Source organism: Myodes glareolus, chromosome 7 (assembly GCF_982192425.1).
Source record: "Myodes glareolus chromosome 7, mMyoGla1.1, whole genome shotgun sequence".
Lineage (NCBI taxonomy): Eukaryota > Metazoa > Chordata > Mammalia > Rodentia > Cricetidae > Myodes > Myodes glareolus.
Window position 1 is genome coordinate 60052435 of NC_142032.1, and position 27854 is coordinate 60080288.

Genomic DNA, 27854 nt, shown 5'->3' on the forward strand with positions numbered 1-27854 from the left:
CCCTTGTCCTCCTGATTGACACAACAGCCTCTGTTTCAGACACCGACAGGCACTTGGGACACAGCTGATACCTAAAGACCTGGGAGTCGGGTGAAGAGGACTAGACATGAGCTTCTTCGGTCGGTGGGGAAGCTGAATGCTGCCTGGAACGGTAAGCTGGGAAATGCTGGCCACCTCAGACAAGCTCCACAGGAATCTTTGCCCATCCCTAGGCTAAGGCCTGGAGGGCCTAGACGATAATGTTCCGGGGCTTGAAAAGCCGTGTTTAGGGCCTAGAGGTCCTGTGTGCTCTGGGACAACTGTGACAGGACTAAGAAGATGGAGCCTACTATGCAGACCCTGGCCACACACACACACACACACACACACACACACACACGCACGCACGCGCACATATACTGCACACTATTAGACATAAAATTCAGAAGAAAATGTATCTGTGGAGGAGCACGCATAAGCACCTTCCCTAAACACTCAACTTCCATGTTATTTACTTACTGACAGGTATCATAGGTCAGCTAGAGGGGATCTGAAACATCCTGGCCATGCAGGTCCTGTTCAACACCACATCCTTCTCTACAAGGACATGAGCACTGGGGTGGCAGATCTCAGTCTTCAACTCAACTGGATCTGTAAAGACCTAAGAGATGCACCCTTGCGGGTCTGTGAGGGCATTTCCTGGAGAGATTAACTGAAGAGAGGTGAGCCTCCCCCTGAGTGGACAGTGCTTTCCCAGGGCAGTCCAGAGAGAAGGAGGTCTTGGGAGAAGGCCTGCTGCCTCCTGCTTTGGTGTTTGGCTGGTGAGTGTGTCTGTCCTGCTGTCGCCGCCGCCATCACTGTCCTTTGAGATGTCAGAACGCAGCTTCTTTGGCCTCCCATTACGGACTGAAGACAGTTTTCTAGGAATCTTCCAGGCCCGCAGCACAGAATTGGGACTGCTGAGACACACAGCCTTGTGGACTGAACAACTACAGGGTTATCAGCCTCCACAGCAGGAGAAAATCACTGCTGGACGACCCAGACAGGATCATGTAAGCCAGTCTAATATATACCCATTCTATCACTTCCTTCCCGGAAGCCTAGTGAAAGCATCCACAGGTTCTGGCATCCACAGGTTCTGGCATCCACAGGTTCTGGCACATGGCAGGAACTGATCCTCCATGGACATCAAGGGGTAAGTATGTGCCTTAACAATAGGCTGCCACACTAAGTTATGGGACGTCACTCTGAAGAGGGCTGTCACTCTGGGCTTGCTCATGTGACTGACTGTTGGAGGGTGGCAAAGTTGTAAGGTGCAGGCCAGCCTCAAGGTGGGTCCCAAGGTGGCCTGCACTCACCTATCTTCCTCCATCCTCCAGTAGGCCAAATTGGCTTTTGTACAAAGTGACCTCAGGATCGACTTCCATGAAGCAAAATTCAAACTTCCCTCTCTTCCCGAGACTGGCTTTGGACCTCAAACACTACCATATCTAGCACATAGGACAGGGTAGGGGCACGGTAGGGAGACGCCACTCTGACAGAGTGGGCTGCATTTTGCACCTTATTGTGTCCAAAATTATCTGTGTGCCACATGCAACATGGATGTGCCACAGGAAACCAAAGGTGACTGGGCCACCTGGATCAAAAAGAAGCCCAGTGGGCTGGAGATATGGTTCAGTGACTAAGAATTCCTCCTTTCACAGAAGACTCAAGTTAGGCTTCATGCATCCACACCAGCATCTCAGTTACCTATGCCTCCAATAGCAGGGGATCTGACACCTCTTTCTGGACTCCATAGGAGCTACACATGCATACGCATACACCCACAGACACATAATTAAAAATAAAAATAAATCCTTTTTTTTTTTTAAGAAAGAGGCTCAAATGTCACTTGTGCTCTGGAGTCTGGAGCTGGGGTCGAGAACCACACTTCTCAGATGGCACAGCACACTCCAGTTAAGACAGCTTTGAAGTAAGCATCGATGCTGGTGACGTCTCTCCCAGGGATGCTGGGCTCCATGCCAGGTTCCTAATTACAAGGGAGCCAGGTTGTTGGCCCAGCACTTGGGGCTAGAAGATCCCATTTGAGAAAAAAAATGCAATCTTTCACAGTGACCTAACCAGCAATCAAAGCTACACAATGGCCCAACTGGTCTACCTTTTATTCCAGGGTTCAGCTTCCAGCAGAGATATAGAACTTAGGCTAACCTGGATATCTGCCATCTCCTCGGAGAGTGGTCACCTGCCTGGTCTGTTATGCAGAGGGGATTCGATTCAATTATATATATATAATAAATATATAATGGCAAATTCCATTCAATTATATATATAATATATATCATGGCAAAGGAAATGCTGTAAAGGATAAACATCAAAGTGTGGCTTGGTCACTGAAATAAATGTTTGCCATGAAAACATGAGAACTTGAATTTGTTCCCTAGAACCTATGTAAAAATGGTGGCCTGCGTTTGTAATCCTAGGGTTGAGACAGAGATAGGCAGATCCCTGGAGTTTGATGACCAGCTAACTTTGCTGAAATGGTGGGCTCCAGGTTCAGTGAGAAACCTGTGACCAAAAAGGGTGTAGGGACTGGAGAGATGGTTCAATGGTTAAGAGCAGAAGAGCCCTGGCTACTTCTTACAGAAGATCTGGGTGACTCATAATTATCTAATCTGAAGGAATCTAATGCCCTCTTCTGGCCTCCATGGGCACATTATGTATACACACACACACGCACATGCACGTGAGCACACTTATGCTCACCCTGCACAAAAGTGTCTCCTAGGTTATTCCAAATCCAGTCAGATTGATAACAAAGATGAGCCATAACATGCTCAGCTCTGATGCTCTATTATATGGCCAAACAAGGTAACATGTGTGTGTGTGTGTGTGTTTGTGTGAACATTTATGAATACACACACAGAGAGATGGAAAGAGCAATGAAGAACATCAGAGAAATGTGGACACTTTCTTGAGGTGTTTATTATTCTAATTATCATTGATTCTCACATCACCCAAATGCAGTTTCATATTTAGCAATAAAATGTGAATTTCTCCTCTGACACAGCAATGGCTTTAAAGAACACCTTTTATTCTCCAACGTTTCCACAGAAAGCCAGCAACTCCCCTAGTGTTTACAGAGAAAGGATCTCTAATAGGGAACTTAGTGCATGCTCAGCTAGCAAAGGCTCTGTGAATCCACAAGCGACCAGGCCTTAAGGTAAATGTGGCTCCCAGCTCTTGGAGCAGAAGGAAAAAGACCCAGAGAGGCTGAGATGGGGACAGAGCTGTTCCTAGACCGGCTCTGGCACACTGAGGCCATGCAAACAGGTGAGCTAACTGGTCAGGGCAGCGGTCACGCATATCTATTCCACACACAACAGCAAAACATCTGACTGGGTCTCATAGCATGAGGAGGCTGACAGGCAGTTGGGACAGCCTTGGGAGCTCAGGAAAGTGGGATTTTCATTACATAAAGGCACACCTCTTCCATCTGAACACTAAGTGACATCTGCATGTCTTCATTGGGGGCTCTAACTGCAGAAAATTTTCCAATGCCTGAGGCGAGGCTCAGCCTTCTATTTGAAGAAGCAAGAAGAGGCAACTGATGAGATCTGCTTCAGAGGTAGAAACCAGCCCCATTTTCTTAAGACAAAAGTGAGAAGTGACAACTAAGATCAGTGTACAAGTGTGTGCATGCACATGTGTTTGTGCATGTATGTGCACGTGTATGTGTGTGAGCATGCACATGCATGCACATGTGTTAGCTTGCTGAGCCACATGATAGAGCACGTTATCATGCTCACCCTCATTATCAGCCTGACTGGATTTGGAATCACCTAGGAGACACACCTCTGTGCAGGTCTGTGAGAATGTTTCCCGGATGTTCAACTGAGGAGGGAAGGCATACCCTGAGCATGGCCATGCAGCAATATCTAATAGCCCAGAGTCCTGGACTGAATAAAGAATGAAAAAGAAAGTAAGATGAGCACCAGTGTTCATCTCTCTCTGCTTCCTGAGTGGGATGTGGCCAGCTGCCGTCTTTGCCAGAGTTCCTTCTTCTGCCTTAAGTTACCTTAGTCAGGCAGTTTGTTAGAGCAACGCAGCTACAGAGACAACACCATCATTTGCTCTTCCTGCCCGATGTTGCAAAGGTCAAGGCACAAAGGTACAGACCCTGCAGTCATCCTCCTCATTGGTGGGAGCTGTGCAGCAAGGCCTAATGGGAAACTAAAAACACAGACAGTGCAACACCACATGTACACTGAGAGCTTCACTCCTCACTCAAGAGAACTTACTTGCTTCTAGGACTCTGGCACATCCAAAGAGCCAGCATCCCTCACTACTCCTGTGTTTGGGGGCTGTGATTAAATGAAACAAGAGCCCCTTGAACACAAGCTCTGCCATGAACCAAGATGCTACTGAGTGACTAATAGGCAGGTAGCATATACCATGGGGACATTCTGGACAAGGGAAATGGCTGTGTCCTTAGTGGGATGGAGCAGTTCAGTGTGGGGTATAAGATCTCCAGGCAGAGTGGCCCACTGTTTAAAACTTGAGACCTATTTCTGGAATTGTCCATGTCATAGTTTTGGGCAGAGGTTGAGTATGGGTGACTAAAATCACCTACAAGGGGCAACTGCTACTATTTTCAATTCACACCACACACACATGAACTAGTTCACACCACACATGAACTAGTTCACACCACACACACACACACACGAACTAGTTCGTATCACACACGTGAACTAGTTCACACCACACATACAAACTAGTTCACCACACACACAAACTAGTTCACATCACACACACGAACTACTTTACATCACACACACACAAACTAGTTCACACCACACACACAAACTAGTTCACACCACACACATGAACTACTTTACATCACACACACACACACACACACACACACACACAAACTAGTTCACATCATTTAGTGATGGAAAAAAGACTTAAGTTCTGAAGCCTAAAATAAGGTCCATCTGCGAACATATAAACTGGAGTTTTGAAGGGATGTTATTAGATCAGCTTCTACAAGTAACTGAAAAAAAATAGATTAATAAAAATCACCAATACGCACAAGCCACATTGGGGAACCACCTCTAAAATATAAACCAAAATTGTCCTCATCCACAAAAGCCAAACTGTCCCCTGAAAACCCTCTGCTGTTTGGCAGCTGCAGGTCCTTCAACCACAGGTGACTAAGCTGATTCTGTTTCTCTTTTGTCTTTGTGTTTCAGACAGGGTCTTGTATGTCACTTAGGCAGATCTCAAACTCTTGCATCCCCTGCCTCAGCCTCCCGAGTGCAGGGTGACAGGCTCACCATTCTAAGACTCCTTGATTCTCTCAGTAGTATGCCATCCCTACTCAAACAAAACTCACTCCCATTTCCTCCTCCCATGACCAGTCAGTATCCCAACAAACCCCTAGTTCTTACAAATAAATCCAAGGAGACGGGGCCTTCTGGGGAAAAAAAATCACACGTATAATGAGCCCCAAAATCAGTGTGTAAGCTCCTTAAATAAAGGAACTTTACCCAAGTTCCTTTCCTCCTCCCACCCCTTTCCTCTTTGGATCCCCAGGGCCCACCTACCCTAGAACACATGGAATATATGTGACGTAAATACCACACAATTAAATAACTGAGAATTTCATTTTGACACCTAAATAAAAATTTTTTTTAATCAAAAGGTGTTACTTTGCTAGAACAATCCCAAGAGCAGCTACCTGAGTCCCTTCACCCATGTGTAAGGACAACTGACATCTCTGGGAAGGAAAGGGTTTATTTGGCTTACACTTCAGCATTTCTGTTCATCACCGAAGGAAGTCAGGACAGGAACTCAAACAGGGCAGGATCCCAGGGGCAGAGGCCATGGAAGGGTGCTGTTTGCTGGCTCCCTTCCCCTGGTTTGCTCAATTTGCTTTCTCTCTCTCTCTCTCTCTCTCTCTCTCTCTCTCTCTCTCTCTCTCTCTTTCTCTCTCTCTCTTTTTTGTCCCCTCCTCCTTGGTTTTGTTTTGTTTGTTTTGAGACAGGGTTTCTCTGGAGAGCGGAAGAAGGTGACCAGGGACTGTCCACAACCAAGCCTTTTGATACTGCAGGTGCCTTAAAAGCAAGCACAGGAGGCTGGGTGTAGGCAAGGACCTCAGCTCAGTGACTGGCAGCTGCAGCAGGCACCTCCTAGGCAGTATGTCCTTCACTCCCAAGATGCACTCCCCAGTAAGAACTACATTTTGATAGTTTTTTTTTTTAAGGACTTTCAGGAGTCCCCTGTGGGGGGTCTGGAGGACACCTCCAGGTCTTAGCTACCAATTTTCCATGGCCTTTCTGGCACTTTCTGGATACTGCTTGCCCACGTGGCAAGCCCATCCATGACTCCTGATGGGGCTGACCCAAACACTGAAGTCTGCTTTTAAACCCAGAGCTTGGTCTCCTGGGGACACTTAGCTGCTGCTGAGACTCTCATCTCCAGTGCACAGACCAGCCCTTCCCAGATCTGCCGGTGTAAGCAGACTGGATGCACCCCCCAATGCCTTAGCAACTACATGCTGGCACCTCACATTTTAATTCCCTTCGGTTATGATTCACGGTGCCATCTGTGGACAGATAATGAGGGACAATAATCCGAGAATAGCCATCAAGGCATGCGTGCAGCCGTTTCCTGGTTAGCGCCTGTGAGCTGTTGGGAGGGATAGGAGCCACACCAGGACAGGCCGGGCACCCCATCCACTGCTCGAACTGGACCCAGCAGACCTGATGAGATGACACTAGGCCCATCTGACGTCACACCACCAGCTGTCCTCAGTCACTGGAAGGAGAGTGTGGCCACACAATTCAGGAAAGAACCACAGGCAACAGGCTTTAGAGCAGAGCACAGGAAACCTGCTGAGTCCCAGGAGAGCAGCCATCCCTGGCTTCTAGGCCAGCTGGATGAGTGGACAGTCCTCTGGGCTATGACAAAGGAGGTGTGCCCCTCCATGCCTGCATAAGCCCAGCAAATGAAAGATACGTGGCTTGGTTACACTTTAAAACCGTGGACAAGGTCACACTTACAAACTGATTGGCCATTAAGCTAGTGACACTCAGGCATCAGACACCGATTTTCATTTTCTGCGGTTCTCCCACCTCCCCTAATCAGGGAATGTAACCCTGGGACCAGCAGGCATGTGTTTGCACGGCCTTGCATGCTCTTTCCCATCCACACTGTGCTCACCGTTTAGCTCCTACACCAGGCTCAGCTATGGAGTCCTGCAGGAAAGGATCAGAGGAGTGTGCAAGACTGCTAATCCCCTCTCCTGGGGGTTTCTGCAGAGCCACTGCAGACCCACAGGCGCACCTTCCTGTGAATCAGGGAGGTAAACAAGCTTGGGCAGCTGCCTTGGGGTGCAGGTAGCAGAGTCCAATACCCAAGCCCCTGCGACACTCATGCTGGGTTTAATCTGGGAGTCAGAAAGAGGTCAAGCGGGTAGGGGAACAACCTAGCAGAAAAGAGATGGGAGCCCACACCCAACAGCCTCTACACTTCCTCTGCTGACCTGTCACGTGGTCACACAGATGAAAAGCATGTGGCGTTTCCAAACTGCAAATCCAGCTAAGTCCTGGCATCTGCAGCATTCACACACGCATGCACGCACACACACACCATCAACCTTTCATGCAGCGAGCACAGCAAGCTTCAGAAATGATTCCCAGAACTCTAATGGAGCATGATTGACTAGAGCGAGGATGTTGTTAGAATTATCCACCTGTGTCACTGAATGGTAAGAAGCCCCCCTTCCCCAGCCCTTTTCAGCCAAAGCAGCACTGCCATGCACAGAGAGAGCAAACACTCGCTGGACCTGGGGCCCTGCACGTGTGTCTCCAGGGGAAGAGGTGGAGCTCAGCATGCCCCGTACTGTGATGTCTCCCTCTACAAAGAGACACACCATCCCTACTGTGCATGGAGTTTGGAGTGTGCGTGTCGGCCATCTTCATGCCACCTGTGGGAAGGAGGAGACCAGAGAAGAAAGGAGGAGGAGAAAGCTGGGCTTTCAGGTCCGTATTCTGCATCATAGCTTAAACTTCAAAATGCTGCAAATATTTCACATACTGAGAAACCCAAACTAAAATCTTAAAGAGCAGCCATTAAAAAAATCAAGTAAGATTAAACAAGGGACTCCCCATGTGCCCGTGGCAGCCGGCATAAACAAATCCAGATGCACTGCAAATGACTTTTAATCACACTCCCCTAATGCACAGTCCATGGGTCCACGCCAATGACAAGGCCAACGGGAAGTGTCGCTGTGAGGCCAGCTCAGCAGCACTCGCCTTCATTATCAGGAGCATCTTTCCAGTGTGGAGAAGGATGATCAGAGGCAAGGAAGACACTTTGTGTAGAAGACTTTCAGTGGGGTGTGGCAGCTCATACCTACAATCCCAACACTGGTAGGCTGAGGCAGGAGGACTGCTGGGAGTGCGAGGCCAGCACAAGCTACACAGCGAGTCCCAGGTCAGACGGGGTCACAGAGTGTGCTTCTGTCTCCATACAAGGGAAAATAGAGGCCAGCAAGACGGCTCAGTGTAAAGGTGACTGCTGCCAAGCCTGAGGACTGAGGTTGGTCCCTGGTACCCACAGGTGGAAGGAGAGGACACAGAACCCACAGGTAGGAGAGAACCAACTCCTGCAAGTTCTCCGATCCACAGACACTTCTAAAGAAGTGTATCAGATTTTGAAAGAAAAAAAAACCAGAAAACAACAATTTTTTAAAAAGCAAAAACTGAATACAAACAAAAAGGAAGAATATGCATCCCTAAGACTCAGGAGGTTTCATCAGACCCTGAACCATCACCACACACTGTGAATGTGTGACACAGGCCACTGTCTCCATGTCTCTACATTGGTCCCCAAAGATGACTTCAGAAATTCAGAAATTGAGATGGGGCCTAAAGTGAGGCTATGAGGTCACAGGGATCTGAGACCTCTCCCTTCACACTCCCTTTTATCTCAGGGATGACAGGGCCAAGACTCTCACAGATGACAGGGTCAAAAGAGGCTCTTATCATCCACAGCTGGTTCATATAAATCCCACCAAACCTCCTGATAGGACTTAGTGTAGCCATAAGAAATAGGCCAGGGTTGGCCCCTCTCAGCCAGGGGGAGAAGGGGGAGAGAGGAGGGGAAGTAGAAAGGGAGAGGGAGAAGAGGAGTGGGGGAAGAGGAGAGGGGGAGGCTTCAGCACTGACCATATGTCTGAAATAATTCCATTATGTGACTTTGCTGGGGACTAGGGGGGTTGGAATGGGCGGTGGAGTGCCACCAAGTCAAAGTCACCACAAGCAGACATGAATGGGACAGAGGATGACTTGCATGATTCCCGAGAGCCACTTTGTTCTCCCTGGAGATGCTGACCTGCAGAGGCTGGATGGGATGGCAGGCCTCTGACAGGCTGTGTTTTTCTTTCAGACTTTGGGTCCCATGAGCCATTGCCACATTGAAAGTCTGCTTTGGTCTTTGCAAAGGGGAGTCTGACAATGAACTGGGGTACAGCTTAGCCCTCCCCTACAGACTCAACACTCTGAGGAAGATGGTATCCCCCATCAAGCCTTCAAGGTGCCTCCCATCACCACTTCCCTCCACCCATCTAAGAAACACACAATGTCCAGCTGAAGAATTCTGGAGCACCAAGAGTGAGGGGTGGAGGTCAAGGGCCAAGGTGAGGTTACACCTGCTGGGTTGTTTCCAAAACCTTCAACAGGTCTCCTCTGTGGTTCCAAATAGGCCCTGTGTCACCCGAGTTTTGTTTCAAGCATGCCCTGCTCTGCTGACTCTGAGCTGAGAAACACTTGCGTTTTATGCTTGCAAATGGGGTACCTGATAGTTAAAGGAGTCCCCTGAAAGTCAAGCTATTTACAGAGGAATATCATGTTCCAGAATGTTCCTTCTGTCTCCTCTACTATCTCCTGCCCCACCCCATTCACCCACCATGAAAAGAATGCTGAACCCCTAAAGCCAGAAACTTAATGCCCAGTAGGAAAAGAGGTTATAGTCACAAGGCTGCCCTTCCTCAGAGTTCCCACCCCCGTTAGCCTTTATTGTGCTCTGTTTTGTAATTTAGCTTTTGTTTTTAAGACAAGGTGAGAAGGCAGATTCACCAACTTCAAATCTGGAATTCGGAGAGCCTGATGGGGGAGGGGGTTCCTCATGAAGTCCCCAAGGCGGCAGGCAGGCTACCCTAAGTTCCCACTATCTATGTCCGGTCCCACCCCACCTGCAGAACCTAATGTTCTCTGCTCTCTTCCGTGTTTAAAGGAACAGAACTCACAGTCCCAGGAAGGAGGCTCCAAAGAAACACATGGAGACAAAGGCTTCTCTCCTGTCTATTTTATAAACAATAACGCTTCCTACGGTGTTCAAATAAATAATCCCTGAGCCGAGTTAACTCTGAATGCTTTTGAATATTCATGGAGATTTCGAATGTATTCCGGCTCCAGAGGAGACTCTCACTTAAGAAATGTCACCGATGCTGTCCCCCTTGCACCGAGTTTAAGATCATTTCTTTGCCTCATGCCATGGACTTGAGAACTGTGGAAGGTGTGGGAGACCCTGTTCTCAGAGGTCAAGGCATTAATTGAGCAAGGTGGGGGTGATGCAACTGACAGGTGAGGGAGCCTGCTGGCCCTCGGTGGGGAGAGAACCAAGATAGCTAGTCTCGTGTTGGGGGGGGGGGGGCAACCAGGGTCCCTTCTCTGAGGGGTCAAGCAAAGGGCAGCATTCAGATCCTGTGGATGTGCAGGAGTAGGGGCTCTTTCAGGCCTGCCACTGTTAGCTTTACTGAGATGCCAAGATTATCCATGGATGCTCAACAAGCCTGGACCAGATTAGCATTTCAATGCAACTCTAAAGCAGATGGCTCTCCCCAAGTGGTGGTGGGGGTGGGGGGTGGGGGGCAGCAGCCAATCTCTGGGCCCTGAACAGAACAAGACTGGGGAATGGTGAGGGGGTCCATTCAGCCCAGATGGACCGGCTTCTCTCACCCTGGAAGTCCCACCACACATTCTCTTGAGGCTCCAGTTTAGAACTGCATGAGGTGAACTTCCCAGCACTCAGGAGCCAACTCCTTCATAGTATATCCCCTTTTTCCCTCTTTGTGTGCATGTAGGGAAGGGAGGGGCTACAGACTGTTGAAAGTACACACACACACACACACACACACACACACACACACACACATACACACTTGCCCTTCTCTGAAGAAACTGCCTGTCTATAGCAAAATCCTGTATTATTGACCTTGGAGGAGGACAAGGATTGCCGAGAGATGGAACGCTGTCCTCTGAGAAGCAAATTCATCCTGGGCTGTGCAGGTTCTTTACCAGCCATTTACTTCTGACCTCTGTATCCAACCCAGCGTTCTCACAGCAATTAGGTAACTATATCACTGAGCTTAGAATTCCACCTCCAGCAATCCAAAAGACGAGATGTCATAAGGTACCATCTGAGCTGCAGAGGAAGTCCCCTCCCGACATCTCCACTGACGTAACTGTCAAATGGACTGACCCACAAGTTTCTTGTTCTGTGGCTACGAAGGTCATTTAACTACTTCCACAGTGGAACGTGTCACGCAGGGCAGCCCAAATCTATGTTCCACAGCCATACCACGTATATTTAGCTGAGAATAAACAGGTTTTTAAAGTTTTCCTTTAAAAAGGTTTTTTAAAGCAGTTCAGGGGCTGGGGAGATGGCTCTCCAGTACTGGTTGCTCTTCCAGAGGACCTGAGTTCAGTTCCCAGCACCCGCATGGTGGCTCACATCCATCTGTAATTCCAGTTCCAGAAGATCCAATGCCCTCCTCTGGCTACCATGTGCAGCTGCATGAATGTGTGCAAATCTACAAACACATACACATAAACAATAAGAGAAATCTATAAAGTAGAGTCAATGTTCTTTGTCAAAAAACTCACACGTGCTTATACATACACATGGATCTATTTTAAGCCTTGCTGTTTTTCTATAGAATTTTCGGTAATAGAAGGCCCGTTATAAACAACCTGCCTGAAACCCAGGTAAACATGGCCTTGTTATTAGGCCCTTTCCTCTATGGAGAGAAGCCAGGGCTACTAGGTGCTCCATTAGGGCGGAATTTCCAGTGTCTGGAAGGAGAGGATTATCTGACAGATAGGAAGCCACTTCAGGTCAGCTAGTGGAGGTTGATTCAGGAAGAAATAGACTCCTAGGGCCCACAAGGCACCAAAGGAGGGCTGCAGAGTGTGGTTGCCAGGGCAACCTCACCCCCAGAAAGGCCCTCCTGGGGAATAATGTGGCAAGATCCTCTTTCTTGCATCTATCCAGAACATGAGGTAGTTTTGGGGGGCCTAGAGAGGAGAAAAGGAGATGGCGGGGGCTGGGTCTTCCTAAGGGAGGAATTAGTTCCCTCCAGTAGGACCCAGGGGGCAGAGCCAGGACCAAGGGAAGAGAAAAGGAACAAGACTAGGCAGCTGTGTCAGGTTCGTGCAGTGAGAGGGACAGTCCTCACAGAAGGAGGAGTCCCGACCTGAGCCGTCAGGACATCACCTTCGGCCCCCACAACATATACCGAGCCGGTGCCAGAGAGAAGTCTGTATGCTGAGGAATGGAACTGAGTGACTTAGCTGGGAGGGTGGGCAGATACCACAGGGAGCAGATCAAAACCCAGGGATGCCATCCCAACAGTGCTGTCTGAGGCTCGGACACAGGGGAGCAGGGGGCTGGAGGAGCCAAAATAGTGCGAGCAAGGACTTATCACCTCTTTCATCCTCCCCAGAGTGATGTCAAGAGCTGGTGGCCATGCTCACTGGGTGGGGCACTCGATGCTTGTATGGTGACCAGAAAGCGTGTCTGCAGAAAAACGCAAAGATGCCTGTACATGAACCCGTGACAACGGCATTTATTAATCCTATTATGTCAACAATGTCACACTGTAGTATAGAAGCGATTGGGCCCTAGTCGACTATGAAATTGCAGGGCCACACTTGCTGAGTGTTGGCCACTGTGGCACAGAAGCCACAGGTCACAGCCAAGGCTGCACTGTAACAGGTCACATTAGGCTCAGAGGAAATTCCTTAACTCTGGCCATGACAAGGCAGTCCTGTCTTTGTCCTTGGATTCTGAGGGTCCCCTCTCTTCCCCACTGATGTCAAGGCCAACCACCCACAATCTGCAGCTTCTTTCTACAAATCAGTGATGTCGCCTCTCATCCTGAGACAGAGAAGACACTGCAGAAAAACCATGCCAACCTGCAGATACAGCTACCAAGTAGGGAAAACCACTGGGAATGTGGAGATGTTTGCTACCATGCAGGGCTAAACAGACTGATGCAAGTATTGGTCCTCTCTCTCTCTCTCTCTCTCTCACCCCTTCTCCCCTGGAACCCATGATGGCATCACTGTGTAGCAGAGGATTGTGTGAACTGCTGGCCTCCTGCCTCCACCTCCCGAGTACTGGGATTGTAGGCTGCACTGCGTAGGCCGCACCGCCACCCCAGCCTCAGCTCTTTGCTCACTGTGACGGTTCATCTTCATTTCAACTGGACTGGATTTAGTATTACTTAGGAGACACACCTCTGGGTATGTCCGTAAAGAATTTTTTCAGAAATGCTGAATCCTTCTTTCCAAGACGGAGGAGCCCTGACATGAAGAGGTCTGAGGAAAAGGCAGGTGCCCTACGCCTGTCTTCATTTGCTTGTTTGCTACTGTTGTCCTGGGTGGGTCTATTGCTGTTGTTGCTGTTGTAGCCATCAACCTCTGCTGATGGTAGACTCCGGCTTCCTCAGCCTTTCAACACAGACCAAAGCATGCAGACAGTTGCTGTTAGCTTTCCAGCCCCTACGCTATGAGCCAAGCCAACACACAGGAGTGTGTGCTCCCAGTGCTCACCTGCCTCTCACACAGGAGCGTGTGCTCCCAGTGCTCAACTGCCTCTCACACAGGAGCGTGTGCTCCCAGTGCTTACCTGCTATTCACACAGGAGCGTGTGCTCCCAGCGCTCACCTGCCTCTCACACAGGAGCGTGTGCTCCCAGTGCTCACCTGCCTCTCACACAGGAGCGTGTGCTCCCAGTGGTCACCTGCTATTCACACAGGAGCGTGTGCTCCTAGTGCTCACCTGCCTCTCACATGTCCATTTGTTTTTGTTTTGTTTGCGATAGGGCCTCATGTGGCTGAGGCTGGCCCTGAACTCTCTATGTATCAGAGGCTAGGCTTGAACTCTGTTTCTTCCCACCTGAGCTTGGGGATTACAGGCCTGTGACACCACACCCAGTTTCTGCAGTGCTAGGGATGGAGCCCCATGGTGTGCCAGGCAAGCAGTCTGCCCACTGAGCCACATCCCAGCCCTGGGCCATCTCTTCCTCTCATGGACTCTTGTCAACAACCCCGTTATGTTTGTTACATTTCTGAAGTGAAATCACCCTTATAATGTTTTACAAAAAGAATGAAAAACACCATCCATTTCACGCCTGCATCATCCCCGGCAGTCCAAAATTAGTGTAACAAATGTTCTGAAGGGACTCCTGAAAGAGACGCTGAGCAATCTTCAACACCAGTATCCACAAGCCCTTCTCCATGGCACTGCATCTCCCCCTGGCAATGGGTGGCAACATAGTCTTTAACCCAAACTAGGACGTTCTTGGAAGAAGATGCATTGTGCAGACATCTGCCAGGAGACACTCTGCCTCCTTCCAGCCCTCCCCCACCCCATGTAACAGGGACTGGCTCCTCAGAGGTCCTTGGAGAAAGCACCTGTCTGTGTTACCTGGAGCAGATAATACTAATTTCCAGACGTGCGGCTTTTATCTCGGCACCCCACCTCCCCCTCATTAGTCTACAGTGAGGCCTCTCTGACACAGAGGAGGCAGAGGGGCTATAGGGCCTTCAGGACTGCCAGCCGCACCTGCTGATCCTGTCAGTGAAACAAACAGAAGCCATCCAGGCCTCAGGAGACCCATGTCACCAACACTCCAAACAACTCCCAGGAACCTGGGGGTCCGCTCCACGCAGACCTGAGCTGTGTTTCCTAGTCGGGCCTCGGAGTACTGAGGGCAGGGATGGGTTTAGGAGAATCCATATATCTGAGCATGAAGCAAAACCATGACAGAGGCAGCTGAGGGGCAGCTAGGCCCACTTTGGGGTGCAGTGCCAGGGGTCCAGGGTCTTCTCACAATGTCCCTGCTTGTGCCCCCACTCTCTGAAGTGCCTTTCCAGTGAGAAGCACAGATAAAAAACTGTTGCCTTGAAGCTACATCATCTCCAGAGCTTAGATGCCAACTTACTATTTTCCACTCATGTAGCCAACAAACACGCATAGTCTGTGCCAGGTTCGAGTTGAGGAGCCAAGTGTACCTCACAGATGAATAACCAGATTCACCCTGAATGACGCCTTCCCAGAAGGCAGCTGGTGTGATCCCCACAAAACTGGGGGCAGCAGGAGTTGTTATGGGGGCTCTTTAATTCTGAAAGAATAATTTCTATGCATGTTGCTCATTTTCCTATTTGTCTCTTTGTAAAGGTGCACGTGTGTATGCGTTCATGCGTGTGCAAGCGGAGGCCAGAGGACAACTCTGACGTTCCTCGGGAGTGAGCCATCAACCTCGTTTTCTGAAACAGGTCTCTCACCGTGTCTTAGTTACTCTTCCATTGTGGTGACAAAACACCACAACCAAGGCAAGCGATAGAGAGAAGAGTTTGCTGTGGCTCATGCATCTTGACAGAGCGGCATGGCAGAAAGCAGCAAGCATGGTGGTGGGGGCCAGAAGCTGAGAGCTCACACAAACTGTAGTCTGGATGCAGAGTGTGAACCAGGAGTAGGGCAAAGCTATCAAACTTCCAAGTCTACTCCTAATGATGCATTTCCCCCAGCAAGGCTATACCTCCTAAACTTCCCCAAAGAGCACCACCAATGGGGACCAATGCTCCAATGCCTGAGCCTTTTCAGGAGATAGTTCCCATTCAAACCACCACACACAGGGACCTGGCCTCATGGATCAGGTAAAGCTGGCTGACTAGGAAGCCCCAGAGCCCCTTCTGCCTCTATCTCCTGAGCACTGAGATTATCAGTACAAGCCACCATGCCTGGTGTTTTATGTGGGTGTCTGAGGCTCAAATGCAGGTCTTCCTGCTTGCAAGGCAAACGGTGTATCAACTGAACCACCTTCCCACCGCAGGAGCTTATTTGTGAAAGTCTTGCCAACCTGGAACTGGCTGCCCTCAGACTTACACATCCTCCTGCCTCTGCCTCCTGAAGGCTGGGATGGCAGGCGTGTACCCCACTCCCACAGGAGATCTCCCATAGCGCTAGTTGATATCATCAGCTGCTGTTCATGTTCTGGGAAGAGCTTCAAATAAAACCCAGACATGAAGGCAATGGGTCACAGATGGCCTGAGATTAACATCCTCTAGGGACCATGTCCCCGAAGCTAGCAGGGAACAGACCTCTCCTAATCCCAGTGCTGCCATCTCTCACTAATTGAGATCAATTTGTCCTTATTAATGTCATGGCTGGCTGAGATTTCTCTCTCTTGAATAAATACCATTTCTTAAATATCAAACCTCTGAGGCGTATTCTCAAAATGTTAACAAGAAATGGAGAAGACTCACAGGCTAACACCATCCCCTGCACTGTGTGTGGAGGCTTGTATGGGGGTGCAGGTGTGTAGGGTACATGTGTATGCAGGTACCTAGAGCCCAGAAGTCAGATGATGTCTTTCCTCGGGTGCCATTCATACTTTTACCTGGATCGATGTTGGCATGTGTATATGTAATATGTGTGCAGTAGCTGCAGCATGCAAAAGAGGATACCAGATCCCGTGGAAACAGAGTTACAAACAGTTGAGAGCTGCTATATGAATGCTGGGAATCGAACCCAGGTCCTCTGTAAGAGCAGCCTGTGCTCTTAACCAGTGAGTCATCTTTCTGCCCCCTGCTTTTTTAAAGGAGGCCCTTCACTGGTCTGGAACCCACTAAGGGGGCTCAGCTGGCTAAACAGTGAACCCAAGGGATCCTCCTGTCTCTTCCTCCCCAGTGCTAGGATTACAAGTGTAAACTACCCTCAACTATTTTATCCAACCGTTGTGATGTAATGGATGAAAAAAAGGCCTCATCTGCTTCTTCCTCCATCCACATTAGCAACCAAGAGCCATGATGTAAGCATCTCACACGTAGAGAGCTCGGTCCAAGCTGATGCAGGCTGGGGGGGATGGCAAGCACCAGCCAGGGCTCCCACAGCCCCCTCTGGAGGCAGCAATGGAGACCACATGTGGTCCTATGTGGAGTGAGTTATGTGTCTTCCAAGCCTTTGCCAACACTGGACTTCTGTGCAAACTGCCTTCGTCTTCAGAAGAGGCTCTATTGAGTCCTGCCATCTCAGGATTTGCTGATCGGCACGACCTTTCCTGCAGGGTGATTGTCAGCTGTGGTTATCCTCTAGAAAACCTTGGATCTATAGCCCTGGCATCTTTCTTCCCAGACCACAGTGTTCTAGCGGACTCCTACTCCAGACATGTCCCTCACTGTCCCGCCATGCTAGGACTCCTTACAGAGGCTTCTAGGTCTAACACAGTAACTGGATCAATACTGCATGTGTCCGGAGACATGAGAGCAACGCCCATGGACCCATGGCTGCTCTCCACACCCCCAGGAAAACTAGCAGTGGTAAAGGGGAGCACCATGCCCAACACATGACCCCCAAAGCCTCCCTGGCTCTCAGAGCCCCCGGTGAGGTGATCTTACTATGAGCATTACAAATGTTCCTCCAAACCCAAAAGCCTCCCCGGAGAAACCAAATGCCCATTGTGAGCGTCACACTGCCCCTAGTCCCGAGTCCAGCTAGTTCTCAGGAACGTGAGCTAACAAGAGAGCAGTACACCTAGTGCATGCAAGGATTCAAGGTGTGCTTACTACTGTCACCTGGACAGGATCTGGAATCACACGGAGAGAAACCTCTGCACACCTGCCAGGGAGTTTCCAGAGTCAGCTAACTAAGGCGGAAAGAGCCATCGGCACCATCTCACTAAGCTGAGGTCCCATGAACAAAACAAAAGTGAGCTGAGCACCAGTCTTCATCTCTCTGCTTCCTGACTGCAGATGCCAATCAACAGTATGAGAGCCACGAAGCGGGAGGCTGACATCTACCGTGGGCCACACAGGGAGCCAAGGACTGGCTACTGTGATGTGACCTGCGACCTCTTCATGCTTAACCTTCATGAACAATATCCCAGGTCAGCCAGTGAGACTGGAATGAAATTGGGATCCAAGTGCCACACTGTGTCCCCCATAGGCCCCTCTGCTTCTGGAGAGAGATTGAAACTAATGACATTCTATAGTTTTGGTAGAGATGGAGTTCCCACTATGTCTGTGACATTCAAACTGCACCGCACCCGAGGATCCTGGGTGTCTAACTGGTGTGTGAGAGGAGGTCTGCCCCTTTCGTCGTGCCCCCCCGTCCCCTCTACAGCAAAGGTCTCCCACCACAGGACTATAATAGTGACTTCTCTTGATGTTGTGACAGAATAGTTAACAGAAGCCACTTAGAAGCCAGAGAAATGGCGCAGTGGATGAAGGTGCCCACCGCCAAAACTAAGGTCCATGCCTTGTGACCGACACCGTGGAAGGAGAGACTCTCTTGAGTTGCCCTCTGATCTCCACATACACACCCACATACACACGCACATACACACCCACATACACACTCACATACACACGCAGAAATAAATAATAAATAAATACAAAAAAAATGAGAGCGATGTGAGGGAAGTGTTAGCTTTGGCTCACAGGACACCATTCACCAAGGTGGAGAAGGCATGGTGCCAGGATTGTGGGGCGGCTGATCACACCACACCCACAGTGGGGAGCGGAGAGATGACGCTGGTGCTCAGCTCGCGTTCTCTACTGTAGCCAGTCCTGGATGCCAGTCCATGTGATGGTGACGTCCACATCCAGGACCTTCCCTCCTGCGCTAGACCTCTCTAGAGGGGCTGAGGAGACGGCTCAGGGGGTAGAGAACCTACTGTGCATGTCTGAGAGACAGAATTCAATCCCCTCCGACCGTGTAAAAAGCCAGGCAGAGGAGTGCACACATGTAATGATCTGTAAGCTCCAGATTCAGTGAGAACCTGAGTCAAGAAACAAGGTGAAAAGAATTCAGACAGAAAATTGACTCTGCTTTCTGCCTCCTGGTGTTTGGCCCTGTGTATACACCCATATACAACACACACACACACACACACACGCACATACACACACACACACACACACACACACACACCAAAAAATTAATTTAAAAAGCAAGAAATAAATTCCTCTTGAAATGCCTCATAGACACACCCAGAGGCATTTTCTAGCTGATCCTAAATCCCACTGAGTTAAGACTCTGAACCAACTTTAACTGTAATCATTTGCATTTTACAGGCACCTCCTCTTGTACACCTGGCACCGAGGTGATCCATGCTCGCACCGCCCCCTAGTGGTAGGCATGAGGAACTACATGAAGCTGTGGGTAGGCCGCTCCTAACCCAGTAGCTGTCTACCCAGTTCCCTTTCCTGGGGGTCAGTCTGAGGCTGGACACCAAGACCACAGAGATGGAATATGCAGTTGTGCTTCAGCTGCAGAGACTGAGTCGTGAACTACTCATAACCCACACACAGTGGGCAAAACGTGCATAGGAAGCAATAGGCTACTGCAAAGGTACGTCTGAAGGGGGACAGGAATTTCCCTGGCCAGGTGGGAGTAGGGCATGGAGTCCCACTTGGCTGCAGAGCATGTGGTTTCTGTCACTTGGCTGCAGAGGAGTCGCCTACACCTGCCAGATCCTGTCCCTAAGGACAGTGGTGGCAGAGAGTGACTGAGACACTTTGGTAAGCAGGGTCTTAGCTATCAGGATGTCAGAGCCAGGTCCAGGGGACTCAGGAGAAGCGAGTGGCCCATTTGTACCCAGGTCCAGGAAGAAAGTGGCTAGGGGTCAGGTTTGGCTTTGGCATCTGGGTTTGGGCCAGGCTGTAGCCCCCAGAAACCTGGAGAAGCTGAGGTATTCCTCTCGGAATGCAAGAATGTGTGAGGATTGAGCGGGTACCCAGACCTCCTAGGAAGCTGGGGTCGGGCTCGGGAGCAACAGAGACGGCTGGGTCAGGGGGACCCCCTGGTGATCCCAAGAGCTGTCTGCTCTTCAGCAATGCCTGGGAGATCGTGGAAGGGTGGGACGTGGAAATGTGAGAGATTATCAGAATTCCAAATCAAGTTTTGATTCGTTTATGTTACGCATCCAGGCTAAGAGAATCAAATCCTTCACACTGGAGATAAGCCACCCCATTCCTGACCACACTCCACAGCTGTGCTGGTCACGTTTCACACATGCCTCTTGCCCGAGTGTACAGAAAAAGTGGCTGGTGGCCCTCCTTGGTTTCTTCTGGTTAGACTCTGCTCATCTGCCCCAGTCCTGAACAAGTGTGTCAGGCATTAGCTAATCACCGTGCAGTGTCCACGCCACAGTGTCACTACATCGGCCATGGCCAGGCAGATGGTGCCCTGTAGTACACGGGGCAGGCGTCCCTGCGGGGAGCAATGGCCGTACTTTAACATCTGCCCGCTCACCTCTAGTTACTGTTGGGTTCTGACAGCGGCCGACTGTGGAAAGCAATCTCCTCCAGTACGAGCCCACAGACAAGCTCCTTCTGCCCAGTGTCATCCGCGACAGCCCACCTCCCCCTTCCTCACTGCTCCTGAGTCCATCTGGATCCCCACAGGGCTGAGTCTCCCTGAGCTCAGGGTTTCCCTGTGTGACAATCTAGCCCTTCATTGGGGGCAGTGTCCTACAGCAGTCCCAGGGGTTGTCCTTGTGAGAATGTTTGCTGATCACACGACTGAACATCCCACCCCTGCAGGTGCGGGAAGAATGTCCAATGGCTCTTGGCAATGAGTTTTCCCTGCTGTCTTCAAAATGCCTGGCCCTCCTCTGAAACTGTGGTTTTCCCTGCAAACCTTTAGGACATCATTTTTATTTCTATTCTTAGAGCTCTGGGCCCTTGGGATACATGTCTCTGCTATGGCCTCTGTCAACTATTATACTGTGCTTTGAGTCCCTTCCAGTTGTGGGCCTCAGGCCTTCCTCTCAGGTACTGTCCTGGGGTCTTCGCATGTTTCTTCTTCCTCTGGAAACCCGCATTCAGACCCTGAACGCTGCTATGGGACAATGGTCTTGTACTCTGTAAAGATCTGTCACTTGTACTGGTTAAATAAAATACTGATTGGCCAGTAGCCAGGCAGGAAGTATAGGCAGGGTGACCAGAACAGGAGAATTCTGGGAAGAGGAAAGGCCCAGTCTGCAGTTGTTACCCAGATGCAGAGGCTCCAAGACGAGAACGCCTCACTGATAAAAGGTACCAAGCCACGTGGCTAACACAGACAAGAATTATGGTTTAATTTAAGATGTAAGAGTTAGTTAATAAGAAAGCCTAAGCTAATAGGCCAATCAGTTTATAATTAATGCAGACCTCTGTGTGTTTCTTTGGGACTAACCGGCTGCAGGACCAGATGGGACAGAAATGTCTGTCAACAGAACCTGGTTAGTCCTCAGTCAGCTTTACACTGACCTTGGTCCCCCTCCAGCTGCTGCTGTCTCTTTGCTTGCATTCCTCTGCAGAGCCTTGAATGCCACCTCTTATGGAGACCATAGCCATTCCTGCCACACTGGGGATATCAGGTAAGAACAAGTTGGAAGGTATCTTCCAGGCCCCAAGTTGTCTCTGTTCCCATCCAGCATCGTCACCTCCACTGTCCAGTCTTCCTTTTGCTTGAGTTGCCCTCCCTTTAATGGTGGGCTATCCTCAGCTATCTGTCCCCATTTTCTTTCTTTCTTCCTTCCTTCCTTCCTTCCTTCCTTCCTTCCTTCCTTCCTTCCTTCCTTCCTTCCTTCCTTCCTTCCTTTCTTTCTTTCTGACAGGGTTTCTCTGTAGTTTTTGGTGCCTGTCCTGGAACTAGCTCTTGTAGACCTGGCTGGCCTCGAACTCACAGAGATCCGCCTGCCTCTGCCTCCTGAGTGCTGGGATTAAAGGCATGCACCACCACCGCCTGGCATATGTCCCCATTTTCAGTGTGAAGTATTCACATGGAAAGAGGAAACTGTGTATGATGTGGGGTATCTCTCAATGTGGGACTTCTTCAGGTGCTCCTGCTGGGGCGGGGCGCTTGCAGGAGGGTTCTAGTTACAAAGGTGCCTGCTCACACATAGGTCCTGAGGCATGGATGTGTTCGCGTGCTTGGGAAAGGGCAGAGGCTTGGGCGGCTGAAGTGAGGGTGGCGGGGAAGCGAATGAGTTGGGAGGAGGACGTCTGGGAGTACAAATGTAGTAGCTTAGTTACTTGTCTCATCACGATGACAATCCACAGGAGGGAGGTTTATTCTGGTTCAGCATGAGGGCACAGTGCATCATGGCAGGGAAGGCATGGAGACAGGAGTGTGGGGTGTCTGGACACATTGTGTCTGCAGTCGGGAAGCAGAGGCTTCAACTCACTTTCTCCTTTCCTTCAGTCTGGAACCCCAGATGATGGGATGGTGCCCCCCACATTCAGGGCCCTTCCCACCCCAGTTAACCCAGTCTAGACACTCCCTCAGCCATGCCCAGAGACTTGTCTACTGTGTGAGTCTAGATTGTCCATCACTACTGAGCAGCACAGGGACCAACTTTGAGAATGAATGACTCCCAGCTTCACCGAGAACTCAGGATACAAGGTAATGGGACTCAGGTCTGGATTCTCATTTCTTAAAATTCCAATTCCATTGTCCATACGTTGACAGTCGGCTCTACGATGTGCCTCGGAGCCCAGACACCTCATTCATGGTCTAAGATCTCATCCACACTGTCAATCATGTGGCACGGTGACTGGCTCTCACAATGAATGATTGATTTTCATCCTTCTGCTCTGCTGATCATGCAGATCCAAAGCCCTTGCAAAGCCTCATAGTTCTGCTCATTTCTAACCGCTGGTGCCCACCTCTGCACCCTCCCTGGCTGGTCAGCCTTGCTGCTCCAAAATCAAATACAGGCTGACCCCAGGGTCTCTGCACAAGCCACCAGCTCCAGACCTCCTTCTGTCGGAGACCCAAAGGGCCCCTCCTTCCTTTCCTTCCCTTCTCCTGGCCTCTGCTCTGGTGTCACGAAGGCCATCTGGGGTACCAGCCTCCATTTCACTCTTCTCTCCCACCATGCTTTGCCTCTTTTGCTGTTTAGCAGACCTGACATATCATAGTACATGTCTGCTTACTTGTTGGCTATCTGTCTGCCTGATGTGCTCTCGGTGGGAGCAGGGTGTGGCCTGGCTGACCTCATCTCCCCGAGCACCTGCAAGCAGCATCACTTGTAAGTGGCTGTCATTCAAGTGTGGTGCGAATTGGCCTGGCCGAGATGGCAGATTCAACTCCGATTACTTTCCATCATAAATATGTATCGTCTGCCAGTCACATTTCGGGTAGTTCAGGCTCCTGTCCCTCGTCTAGAAATACAACTTCGACTCCCCTGTTTCTATGGGAACACAGAGCCTGAATCCCAAATAAGACTTGCAGAATTTTGGAGAGCAGAGACATAGAAATGAGCGGCTTCCCCAGCCACATGCCCTTGGCGAGAACAACAGGCTTCTAGCCAGTATGGCCGACAATACTTTCCCCCAGACTGCCAGGTTCTTGCCTGACTCCAGCACCTGTACTGTTGTGACGGACAAGAGATACATATTTGAGGACTTGGGAGATGATGGCTCCCACATGAAGAACTGAGTTTGATCTCCAGATCTCATTTTTTAAAAAGTGGGGGTGTGATGGCATGTGCCTACAAGTCCAGCACTGAGGGGTGCAAGGCAGGTGCCCTGGGGTTCTGTGGCTGCCAGTCCAGACTAATTTATAGATTCAAGACCAAGTGAGAGACCCAATCAGGGCAGACAGTATGTACTGAGAAATGACACACGTGCATGTGCAACTATGCACACATGAACCTGATCTTGAAAATGCGTGCGCGCACGCACACACACACACACACACACACACACACACACACACACACACCACATAGTCAGCTTTTACCTTCATTTATAGAGCAGAGCTCTTAAAACCCCTTGGGATTCTCTAGGCATAAACGTAAGAATGAGATACGACCAACTTAGCTCACAGTCTCCCTCAGGTTGAGGCTGATGCAGGAACACCAACAAATCAGAGCTGGGGTTTCCAGCCTTTCCCTTTAGAGCCAGGAACACCAATCAATAATGTAGTCAACTGTGACATGGCCACCTCTAAGATGACGGGAAGGAGGACACTGGGCCACAGCTCCTAGTGAGGACAGGTTAAGCAGACTCCTGGCTAGATTTACATGGAAACTCCCTAAGAACAGCCATGCATGGGCACGTGTATGTCCAGGTTCATTTCCCTGTGGACGTTCCCAAGGCCAGCTCATACCATGTATGATACTACAGTGGGGCTTATGACCTCATGAAGACGAAAGTCCCTAGAGAAGACAAAGTGACCTTAATCTTAAAACAAAACAAATATTCATGATACCAACAGCACAGGGCACCCTGGAGCCCCCAGCAAGGAAGGACATTCTAAACTCCTGGAGAAAGGGGGCCCAGAATAGCCCGGAAGAATTTATTTGCTTTCTTGCAAACCACAGCCTCTAGGACTATGACATCAGTTCCATGCCAAGTGACAGTCATCACTGGCCAGTGTCTAGGCTGAGCAGCTGCTTTAGAACATGGTGAGTACAAGGATTACAAGGTTCCTGGTCACCAACAAAGGGCTTTACCCTCTGATCCTGTACGACAAGAAAAACCCTTCATCTCTCCCTTTCTGCATCTCTCAACGTAGAACCTGGCCTGAAGCTTCATGGGAAACATGCCGCTCTACAGTGGGATGGGTTAGGGGATGTGGGTTGTTCGCGCTGAACATCAAATAAATGGAGGGCTGATCCCTCATTGGAAGTCAAGCCTACAGCGTCATGCCCCACATGTTCCCTTTGTATGAACTGAGCAGGAGAGAAGGTTCCACTGAGGCAGAAAGTAGATGAGTGGCTGTCTAGGTGGTGGGGGAGGAACAGAAGTGGCACGTTAGTGGGATCAGGACCTCCTCTGGGGGTGCTGGTGGAGCTCTTACCCAGAGGGCAGTAAGTGCTGAGCGACATTCTAAAAGCTCTTAATGCCATCAAATTGGTTTTGTCAAACCTTTTTAAATGGTTAAGATGTTAACTTTGGTGTCCTATGCATTTTTTCTAATTCATTAACGATTAGGAACTGAGCCATATGTTCCCAGAAGGTCATGTGCCAGGCAAGGCCCAGTGGAGGCTGTTCGCCCTCCCCGCCGGGATGGTAGAGGGGAGAACACAGAAAGCAACAAACCCCTGCCCATCAGATTTGCACTCCTTGAGACAGACGATTTACTCAGCATTTTCCAATGGCTACAGAACTGAAAGTGGCCTTACTTCATTGCCTTTCTAGAGCTTTCTACAGAGATGAGTCTCGGCATTATTCCCACTTTTCAGTCTAAAGGAAGCAGGTTGCATGGACAGGCAAACAGAACCATGCAGCGCATCCTCCCGCAGAAGGTACTGTGGCCACAGTCACTGGCCCTATGCGGCCTCAGAGCGGCAGCCTACCACAGTGGAGTCAGAGGCTCTTTTTACCTGAAATGGCGTCTGGCTGTTGTAGTTTTTCAATTCCTTGTTTCCGCCCCGAAACAGCAGCACTCTGGCACAGCTGTCCTGCAAATGGAAAAGTGGAAGTCGCTTGTGAGCTGGTGACATGGACTTTATCCAGAGCTATGGCTGCTAAGTTCAGGCTCACAGGAAGCCTGACTTGGTACTTCCAGGGAGAATAAAGACAGGCTGGGGGTGGGGAAGTCGGTAAAGTGATTGCCATGCAGGTATAAGGACCCGAGTCTGAGCCCCGGAACCCATGTAAAAATGTCAGGCGCTGGGACTGGAGAAACGGCTCAGAGGTTAAGAATCGGTGCTGCTCTTGCAGAGGACCCAAGACTGGGTCCCAGAACCCACACGGCTGCTTACAAACCCCTGCAGCTCCTGGGCAACCCCTCCTGGCTCCTGCAGTCCTTTCAAAGGTGCCTTAATTCTCAAGGACATTCCTACAAAAGGCTAGGAATAAAGCCTCCCCTGGTCCTGTCATTCACAGTCACCCAGGTCCCTGGTCCTGTCATCCACAGTCACCCAGGTGGGCCCTGGGAAGAGCCCAGAAGCCCTTTCTACTCTCACCCACAAGGGGGCTGTTTCCAGAGCTCATATGAACCAACCCCAAAAGGCTGACCCACCCTTCTGATGATGGCCCGGCTGCAAAGGCCGTTCTAATACAGCTGCTCTGGCTTGAGTGGAGACCTAACATTCCAGCTGGGCAGGTCAGTGGTCTGGCTAAGGGGCAACCCCTAGGAAGGAAGAGACACCCCTACGGAGGAGGGGCCATCCCTAGGAGGAAGGAATGACCCCTAGGAAGGAGAGATCACCCCTAAAAAGGTGGGTTTGCTTTAAGCCCTGCTACAGAGATGTGATACTGTAATTTTCCTTCCCAGAATTCCCTCTGCCTAGCAGAGGCCCTATGATCCTCCACGTGGTTCTGTTGAGTCTGCTATCGTTTCTGATTCAGGACTCAAAAGTCTTTCCTCTTTTCTGTTTCTTCCTTTGGGATGCTGGCCAGAGCCTGAGTATGCTTTCTTTTGGTATGCTGGGTTTTCTTACTTTTCTCTAAGGCCTGGTCCCCGTCATGCGGTTGCTTGTCCTCCGTGCATGGGCTTTCCCATCTCTCCATTCTCCCTCAGGCAGCCCTGGAGATTTTCTTCAAAATTCTAATAAAAAGCTTCCATTTGGGTCTGCTGTTACATTCCTTTATTAATGGAAATAAGAACCCCAAGAGGGGACCCTGATTTCTCTGATATCATAGGGATACCCTGGCAGAACTCCCCCAAATTCTTAGTTAGCAGTTTCAGTCATTCTTCAGAACTAAAGGGCCAGGGATTCTTACTAATAGTTATGCTTCAATGTGTGTGTGTGTGTGTGTGTGTGTGTGTGTGTGTGTGTGTGTGTGTGTGCTCAGACCTGTGCAAGCATGTGTTCTATACCTCACTACTCCACCTCACTCGCCTGGTGCAGCACTCCACTGGGGTAACAAGAGGTCACAAGAAGGAAGTACTAGTGTGTGAGAATGCCTTTGCTTGAATTGATTAAGAAGAATGGGAATGAAGGGTTAGGTGAGAAACCAGGCCAATCTGAAGCTTCAGGAGGGTGAGGCGGGCAGAGCTTAACCATTCCCTGCGCTCTCTGGATGGCTAGAGTCTTACCTGGCAGGTTTCCATCCTCAAAAAAAAAAAAAAAGAAAATCAATGAAATATGAATACATAAGCAATTCATGTTCATCTTCTAAGGACCATTTTACTGCCAGTTTTTCTCTTCGTGCAAATTTTCAGAGACACTTAAAAAACCACGAAGCTTCCCTGAGGACAGTCTTTCTGAGACCACCCTGCACTTAGCCATGGGCCCCAAGTCTCAGACTCCATGAGCTGTGGGGTGCCATTATCCTGTCTGCTTTACAGGTGAAGGGACAGACTGAGAAATCACAGTCATCCATGCATGTAGGGAGTAGACAAGTCGATGGCCATGCCAGTCCCTGGGGACAAAGCAGAGGGTCACGGTTCATGTGAGCTTGGGACAGGTGGTGGCAGGGAAGGGGGGGCGGGGACACAAGAGCAGCAGCCAGCTCAGGCTGGGCTGATCTGAATGTCTTCGTGTGGACTTCAAAGGAGGACAGGGTGTGTCTGATGAAGATGAGGCAGGCGGTCAGCAGGCTGAGCCCTGGGGTGACAAGAAGAGAAGCTGCGGTC

The 27854-nt window shown here is 50.0% G+C and overlaps 1 protein-coding gene across 7 annotated transcripts in view; it reads right to left on the bottom strand.

The window, feature by feature from the left end:
• Shank2 (SH3 and multiple ankyrin repeat domains 2) overlaps positions 1-27854 on the bottom strand; it is a 439464-nt gene that overhangs the window by 305425 nt on the left and 106185 nt on the right. For all 7 annotated transcript variants that reach the window (XM_087908252.1, XM_087908251.1, XM_087908250.1 and 4 more), the window contains exon 10: positions 25654-25731. In XM_087908252.1, the coding sequence (XP_087764378.1) occupies positions 25654-25731 (78 nt within the window). The remainder of the gene's footprint in view (positions 1-25653; positions 25732-27854) is intronic.